General features: G+C 35.5%; 1 protein-coding gene across 1 annotated transcript in view; it reads left to right on the top strand.

Annotated features, from left to right (window-relative positions):
- The first annotated feature begins 239 nt into the window (after positions 1 to 239).
- LOC117112478 (cathepsin F-like) overlaps positions 240 to 9,030 on the top strand; it is an 11,961-nt gene continuing 3,170 nt past the window's right edge. Inside the window, exons 1-2 of the mRNA XM_033255567.1 lie at positions 240 to 574; positions 6,412 to 6,503. Of these exons, the coding sequence (XP_033111458.1) occupies positions 442 to 574; positions 6,412 to 6,503 (225 nt within the window). The 5' untranslated portion in view covers positions 240 to 441. The remainder of the gene's footprint in view (positions 575 to 6,411; positions 6,504 to 9,030) is intronic.

Raw genomic sequence — 9,030 nt, 5'->3', positions numbered from 1 at the left:
AAGATAATGAGGGCAATCGTTGATCGATCACAAACTAAGATTTTCTCATTTTATAAACAAATTAATGTACTTTATTACCTTCATGGCAATGTCCCAACCAAAACGGAAAGGTAAATATCAAGCCAATTTAGAGGAAATTTGGAATGAAAAGTCTGTTGAAAAAGCAAACGGTCCTAGCCTCAACACAAGAATGCATTCCAGCGAGCAGGCCGCAACACCTGGTCAACAATGAACCTTACTTGTGGTAGTGTGAACAACAGCGGCAGTTGGCTTGTGACGGTCAAGCAGAAATTTAAGCGAAGTCAATCAATGAGATCAAGTTAGCTACCTATGATATTTTGTAAAAGATAAGTGGTATGGAGAGTGAAATGACCTAAATAAAGCTACAAAATCTGTTATTAAAAAAGGAGATAGAATCAATGGGCGTAGACATTACAGAGAATGTGGAATTCTTGGATACGCAAATCAATGGCATTGCAAGTCAAAGCACTACAGGGTGAAGTCGAGGATTTTGAGGGTCGTGCACGTCGTAACAACTTAAGGTTTACCGGATTCCCGGAAGGCTCGGAACAAGGTAAAACCACGGACATAGGCGTAGATCCCGGGGGAATGGGGGATATATCCCCCAATATTTGACAAGAGGGGGGGATCCCTCCCCCACCCAATATTTGACAAGGGGGATGGTCCATTGTATCATCCCCCCCCCCAATATTTTGATTATGTATGGGATAAAATGGAGCTTTACACTGACACGCCAATCATCCCCCCGCCAATAAAAAATACTTTTCTACGCCACTAAATTTTATTACACTGCTTTTTTTAAATTATTATAAGAACACATTTTATAAGAACACTGAGGCTGAAACTGCTTAAAAATTAAGAACAAATTAAGAACAAATTGAGGCTGAGGTAAAATGTCAAATGAGGTTTTTTAATTATTTATTTTTAAAGTAGAAAAACACTTTTTTTTTTCAGGGGCCATTTTTATTTACAGTAGTATACTACTGTTCAATATAATTTTCTGTGTTTGAAAATTGTGTAAAATAAGAACAAAATTTTGTTCAAAGTCAGCAAAAAATACTGAGCCTGGGCAAAATTTTACTGGTTCTTATGAAAAAAAATTGAACAAATCAATGGGAATACAAATCGAAAAAGATGATATTCAATGAGCTCATCGGATCGGTGCGACACCTAAACAAGGCCTACATCGCCCTATTATAGCTTATTTCTATAAATACACAGTTGAAGAAGAAGTAAGGAAGACCGCTCCAAAGAAAAACCTACAGTTAAAAAGAACGTCATTTTTATTAACAACGATTAAGGCGAGGGGCCTTATCAGGCATTTTGAGAGAAAAGAGAAGGGACGGAGTTCGTGCTTGGCTTCAGATGATCGACTAAAGTTTGTTACTGATCAAGGTATAGTGAAAACTATTACTGCAGTTCCAGATAAATTAAACCAAGGGAAAAGAAACGCTAAAAAAAAGCATCCAAAGAAAACGAAAGAAACGGAACAAAGTACAAAATCGCATGAAAAACAAATAAGAAATTAAGTACCGTAGGTATGCTGATTTAGAAGTTGAACGGGACAGTGACGAAAATGATTAAAATGTATATATAATAACATTGTGCTGTACTACTGGTATATGCTAAACCTAGTGGATGTATTGTCTATAATTGAATAAGAAGGATTCAGGATTCCATGAATCGAATCTTAAAAGTTATTTTTGAAATTTTGCATTTTTTTTAAATTTATTTTTTATTTTCTATGTCTGTTTTTTGTTTTTTCTTCCCCCACCTTTTATAGGACAATGCACCCTAAAGTACAGTACAAATTTAAATGTACAAATTTAATATAAAAAAAAAGAAAGAAGGTTGATACAGTTTTTGCCCCTATTTTGATATCTCGTTAACATAATGATTATTAGTGTTAATTGTTTTTTTTTTCATATTTGTTATCTACCAGTTTACATTGTTCTAAACTATAAATATTTAAGGTATGCCCTTTATGCTTATTCAAATGAAATGTGTAGTTTTCACACAAGAGCTGATGGTCACTCATGCTCATTTGCATACGGTACTATACCATATATGAACAGCCTATACGGCTAATCATGTATTACTTAGTTATAGTGTTTTTTATGTACCTCCTGCCATACAGTAGAATCTTCTTTATAAATGTCAGTAATTAATATAGTGTCCATGAATTGCCGCGGAATTGGGATCGGAAAAAAAGAATTGATGTACTCCATTTCTTGCAGGAAAAACAACATGACATAATTTGTTTACGGGACGTTCGTCTAACTAAAGACACAGATCACATGTGAAAGACGTTTTGGGGGATCTCTGTTTCTTTAGCCATGGCACTTCAAATTCCAGAGTGGTAGCAATTATTTTTTAAAACAAATTGAATGTCACCATCCACACAACTCAGACGGACAAGTGTGGAAATTGGTTAGCACTTGACGTCACATTGTAATCCATTCGGTTTACGTTACTTTCTATATACAGACCCAATATTGATAATCCAACATACGACGAGATTGATACAATTATTAATTCGTTTAACAACGCCCATGATTTGTGGGGATTGGAACTTAACCTGAAACCCGGCAAAAGATGCAAAAATTACGTAAGAATAAACAATTCGAAAGCAAGAGAAAGGGTCTTGAAAATGATAGATGAATTGGAATTAGTAGATCCCTGGCGCATAATGCCATGCTTAGATCTAAAACGCAATGAATAGAACATGGGAAAATCCCAACAGCTTTTTTCTTGAATTTAGAGAAAACGAATTTTTTACAAACTAATAAATGAGAGGGGTAATGAAATAACAGCTAATAATAAAATTGTAGAAAATGTGGAAAGATACTATAAAAAGTTATACGCAAATAGAGATGAAAACCTTGATTTCACATTATTATTAGGAACGTTATTTGATGATACAGATTTAAACAAATTATCAGTTACGCAAAGAAATGAAATTGAGGGACCGCTTCACTCTTCTGAAATAGCAAGAACGCTAAAAATATGACTAACAATAAGAGTCCGGGACAGGATGGATTTACGGCAGTTTTTTAAATTCTTTTGGGTAGGTAGGCTATTGGTCCTTTCTTAGTTAGAATCGGATTAATTATGTATACGAACAAGGTCATTTAACACAAACACAACAGTTGGGCTCAAAAACCTAATAAACCAAGGTGCGCCTATCTCGTCATTAAGTATTACCGGTACCTATAAATTGACTTCTGCATGTATTGCGAATAGGATTAAAATGGTCTTAGAGCACCTTATAAGCAGAGAGCAAAATGGCTTTATACCAGAAGATTTATAGGAGAAAAAGGTCAGAGTGATAAGCGACTTAATAAATGTTACTGATATATTTGATATTCCAGGGATGCTCCTGTTAGTGGACATTGAAAAAGCGTTTGATTCTGTTTTCCATAAATTCATTTATAAAACTTTAGACATGTTTAATTGTGGGGCCTCAGTAAAACGCTGGGTTAAAATATTCTATTCTGAAATGCTTCCTTCTATTAATATTAGTGGTAGCATGTCTAAGCGATTTAAAATTAAACGTGGATGTAGGCAGGGTGACCCCTCGCCGTACCGTATATATTTTTGTCATGTTCTGAACTCCTAAATAATTTAATCAAAAATAATAGGAAGATTAATAGAATTAAATTGAATGAGGTAGAATATAAGATATCGCAATATGCAGATGATACCACACTAGCGCTAGATGGTTCGAAAACGTCATTGCCTGCAGCCTTAGATACATTAGACTTGTTCGAAAAAAATTTCGGGCTTAAAAATAAATGAGGAAAAAAATAATATAGTTTGGATAGGTAGTAAAAAACATTGTGAAATTAAAATAAAAACTAGACAAAAATTTAAATGGATAGGGAAAGGTATTTTTTTCAATTCTAGGTACGGTACCGGTATTGGATTTCTCTTTAAATGCGGCTCGTATGGTTAATGTAAATTACGAAAAAGATTTGGAAACGATTGAGCGTCTTGTAAATAAGTGGTCAAAAAGAAAACCGACAGTTATAGGGAAAATAACGGTTATTAAATCATACTCCCCAAATTAATTCATATGATATTATCAATTCCAAACCACCCCTCTGTAGACTTTATTATTAAAATCAACTCGTTGTTCTATAATTTTGTCTGGCAAAAGAAACCAGACAAAATTAGCACACGGCGGTTTAAGGATGGTTGATCTCAATCTGTTTTGTATGTCATTAAAATGACACGGCTTCGTAGAATAGCACATAGTTCTGATGATAATCCAGTAATGCAGCTTCAAAGGGACTAACCTTTAGTGGATGTTAAATTATAAGAAAGTGTCATTATCATTAATATTATTATTATCATTACTATCATTATTATTATTATTCAATGGCCTTTATTACCAGTATGTCATTATTTCATGTGTAGAAAAAAAGGGAAAAAATGTTATTAAACTAAGAGAAATGAAATAAAAGTGGGTGCAACTCCCACAAAAGAGAAAAAATAACAATATAAAAAATGTTTTTTGACAAGAGGTAACAGATGCATGGGGATATTTTAAAAGCATCATCATCCAAATTCCGCAGATGAATTGTTAAGAATGTATATTTGGTGTAATGATGAAATTAAATTATTAAATTATTAAATTATTCTCTATGCAAGAATTCTGGTATTAAATTAATCAGTGATTTGTTGAATTCCCAGGGTACATTTATTTGGTTTAAAGCAACATATTGTAACAAAATTTGGAATTAAAATTAACAATGGATGTATTTAAGCCATGTCTACCTTGCATTCCATTTCATATGAAAACTCTCTTAGAAGACAAAAAAGGTTGTCGCAGATTATACGATATTCTTAAGAATTCAAAATATATCATGTGGAAATCACATCGTAAATGGATAAATGAACTTAATGAAATATACGTATCACTACATAACTGTACCATGGACACGAAATTGAAATATTTCCAAGATATAAAATATTAAATAGAATTATTACAACGAACTATCTTCTTTGTAAAATGCGTTTAAAAGATCATTCCTTATGTTCATTTGGGGATGGAAAAAACGAAACTATTATACATTTATTTTGTAACTGTCCATTGGTGAAAGAAATCTGGTCATCCTTGCAAAATGTGGATTGTGGATACCACAGGTTTTAATTTAAACCTCACTAATGAAATAATTATCTTTGGTATTCATTATAATAAACAGCCACTAAAGCAATTAATTCTATACTTTTGTAAAATACTCTATTTTCAAAAGCAAAGTTGCTTGAGCAAAGCCTTCGATAAGACAAATCAAAAATGAGATTATTTCAACTTATAAAACGGAATGTTATATCGATAAACAACAGTCAAAAATATATATTTTTATTAGGCCTATATGAAATGGGCTTTTTTAGAACCACTATTCACCATCTAATCTAAAATATCTACCGTAGTAAATATGATTGGTCTCGTTTGAGGTGTTTAAGAAAAAATATAATTACACATTTAAAATAAAATAAACATTATTGATTATTTCTTATAAGGGCAGATTGGAACATCTGTGGTAGACTTCTTTTAATTTCAAAAATGTTTTTGTAATGTTCCATACTTTATTGTATAATGTACTGTTGATGAATTGAATAAAAAAAAAATACCGGTAATAGCTCAAATTTGAAAGCAGTGGCAGGGGTGGCGCCAGGATTTACCCAATTTCACCGACGAAAGCAAAATGGACGTGGTCGAGCTTCGATTGAAAGGTTTCGAAAGTGGACCTGAGGGCGAAGCCCGCAAAAATTTTGACAATTTAGGGGTTTCAAAGGCTTATTTAATCGATTTTAGAGTCTACAATAGTTAAAAATACATAAATTTTTTTTCTGCCCGACGAATTGTGCTTTTTCTCCCGACGGGGGGGGGGGGCTCTCCCAGACGGGGGAGGAGAGCCTTCCGCTGGCGCCACCCCTCAGCAGTGGTAACGTAGTCGGCCTATGGATAGGTCCATGGCCTATCCATTGTCATTGTTGTGTTATGTTATCGAAAACACAAGTAATATGATATTAAGCCTGTTATGGAAGATAATACATGCTTGACAAATTGCATGACCTCATTATAAATTGTGGCAAAATTCGCAATTTTCGTAAGTCGCAAATTTCAATTTTTAGTATTGGAAAATAATGTTATTTTGTATCAGTACTACTTTCTTTGTATCATATTAAAGATCTTGTATCGTACGAAGATATGCGCCCTCAACGGTTTATGATATCAATTCGCGTCATCGGGGGAATTTTCTTTTTTCCGCAAACTTCCTTGAGCAACAAAAACAAAGCGAGGGTGTCCAACAACAATGTTACGGGCAATGTTAACTCTTTTGTATATTCTAATATGTTCATATCAAACGTTTGCTTTTACAGATTTTGAAAACTTCAAAAGCTTCATCGTAAAATACAACAGGACCTATGAAATTGGTTCCAGTGAATACAACAAACGGTTTTCTATATTCAAGGTAGGCAGGCCAGTCAACGCTTAAATTCATTTGCTCTCACGACGGGTAACCCCTAATCACTGCGTGATTTGACCAAGAAAGCTGTCTCTTATACACATCTAGATGTGTATAAGAGAGGGATTAAGCCTTGCAGTTGATGATATTACCGTAGACGTTATGTCGTTTAGAAAATAATCTGGAGATAAAGAAGAGGGGAAGAAAGCGTGGCCGGACGTTTCACCGACAGACATTTGGCCGACGGACATTTGGCCTACAGACTATCGACCGAAAATCAACTTCGCCTTATGTCTGTTCACCGACAGACAATTTGCTGACAGACAATTCGCCGACAGACAATTTGCCGACAGACAATTCGCCAACATTTTGTCGTGGCCGGACGTTTCACCGACAGACATTTGGCCTACAGACTATCGACCGAAAAACCATTTCGCCGAATGTCAGTTTGCCGACAGGACGAATCGTCGACGGTCAATTTGCCGAAGGACAATTTGCCGACAGCCAATTTGCCGACAACCAATTTGCCGACAGACAATTCGCCGACATTTTGTCGTGGCCAGATGTTTTACTGACATACATTTGGTCGACAGACATTCGGCCTACAGACTATCGACCGAAAAACCATTTCGCCGAATGGTGGTTTGCCGACAGGAGGTTTTGCCGACAGCCAATTTGCCGACAGACAATTCGCCGAAATTCTTGTGAACATGTTAATGGATGAATGATTAATTTTCGTGACCTGATGTTTCACCAACAGACATTTGGCCTATAGAATCGCCCGAAACATCATTCGCCCACACGAGATTTTGCCTACACCACATTTCGCCGAATGTAAGTTTGCCGACAGGGTGGTTCGTCGACAGCCAATTTGCCGACAGGGTGGTTCGTCGACAGCCAATTTTGCCGACAGCGAATTCGCCAACATTTTTTTATGGATGTTGATGTTAATGGATGGATAATTTATTTTTCGGTTATGTGTCCAAAACCTTTCTAGTACCGAATATTGTGCACAGCTTACAGATCTCAAATGTAAAATTTTGTTTTGAGCATTAAATTTGAAACTTCCATACTGTGATAGAGCTAAAAGTTCTTGATAAGAAGAATTAGTAGGCCACTGTTCAAATCGTAAAATTAATTATTCTATTCTAGTAACGTATTACTATTCTTTATAATAATGAAAGGGCCGTAATAATCTGGGGCCGATGCAGGGCTGCAATGATGCGATCGCCCCCCCTACCCCCTCATAGTACCTGTAAATTTTTAAAGGTATGAGACTGCAATTTCCGGGAACATAGACGTCAATATGCTCAAATGTTCGCACCTCCGCCCCATGAATGATGGGCCTGAGCTCGTATGGATTCTCACGTACCCCCTACGACCAAATCCTGCATTCGCCCCAGCTGATAAAGTTCTACTGTTAAAGCATAGAATGTTTAACTACTATTACTTGTAGGCCTACGTTTGCTAATACCGCAAAAACTTGAATTGAAGCCCTGGATTTTGTTTTTTTGCCAACTTCGGATGGGCTTCTTTTTTCGATATGAGCTTCATTTCAAGGCTACTTTTGCAGAATAATGTAGTAGGTAGTAGGCTTCTTTTCAAAATGAACACTGTAAATTTTGTGAATTCGTAATATAAAACAATAAATAAGGTCATTGTAACATCAATCTGTATTATGGAGTGTATTTAACTGGCATTAAGTCACCAAAACTACCAAGCTTGTTTTCAATTAATTTTGTTTTTTGAAATGCATGTACAGTGTATGTATTTGATTTCGGACACAGTCCTTGTGACATCCATTCGTATTGGATCTCGTGGGTGACTATGCTCAGAAAGCGGATTTTTCTAGTGGTCGTACTCTGTTGTTAATCTAACCTTACATTCACCCCTTTTCTCGCATCTCCAATAACTGGTTGCATCTCTCTGCTTATCAAGGATGTATGCATATCCTTCATAAAGAAGCCTGCGGTGCCTCGTTCAGTTGAGACAAACTCCATGATGAACGAATGGAAATGATAAAATTTTCAGGCCCTTAATTTTTATATACCATCACCGAACGGGCTGATGGTTCATGAGAAACAAGCCCCCAATATTTTCACAGGCTTTCATCTTGTCAGTGAACGTTTGTCGGCAAACTTAGACGTGCAAGCGAACGTTTGAGCGCTTCTTGAAATGAATGAAAAGAGTAGGAAAAAAAATTCTAGAACCGCTTCCGTGTGAAACCAAACTTGATGATCTCACCCGGACCCATCCATAAGAAACAAACCATTATCATACTTCAATCGTGACGGCGAACTCAAAATCAGATTTGAGCCACAATATTTTGACACCAATTTGATGTCAGTTCACATTTCAGGGCTTCCAAAACTGTGGGTCACAACCCAAATTCAGGCCACGAAAAATTTCAGTGAGTCGCGAAGAAGTACCTAACAAATAAAACAAGTAATAACGTTTCAGATATTATTTATTTTAAGACGTATAATATATATGTACGTATATATATGTATATATATATATATGTGTATATATA

The sequence above is a fragment of the Anneissia japonica genome, unplaced genomic scaffold, assembly GCF_011630105.1.
Source record: "Anneissia japonica isolate Jap-2015-1 unplaced genomic scaffold, ASM1163010v1 scaffold284861_len14191_cov161, whole genome shotgun sequence".
Lineage (NCBI taxonomy): Eukaryota > Metazoa > Echinodermata > Crinoidea > Comatulida > Comatulidae > Anneissia > Anneissia japonica.
Note: the sequence above shows the minus strand (reverse complement) of the source record. Positions and strands in the feature narration are given on the sequence as shown.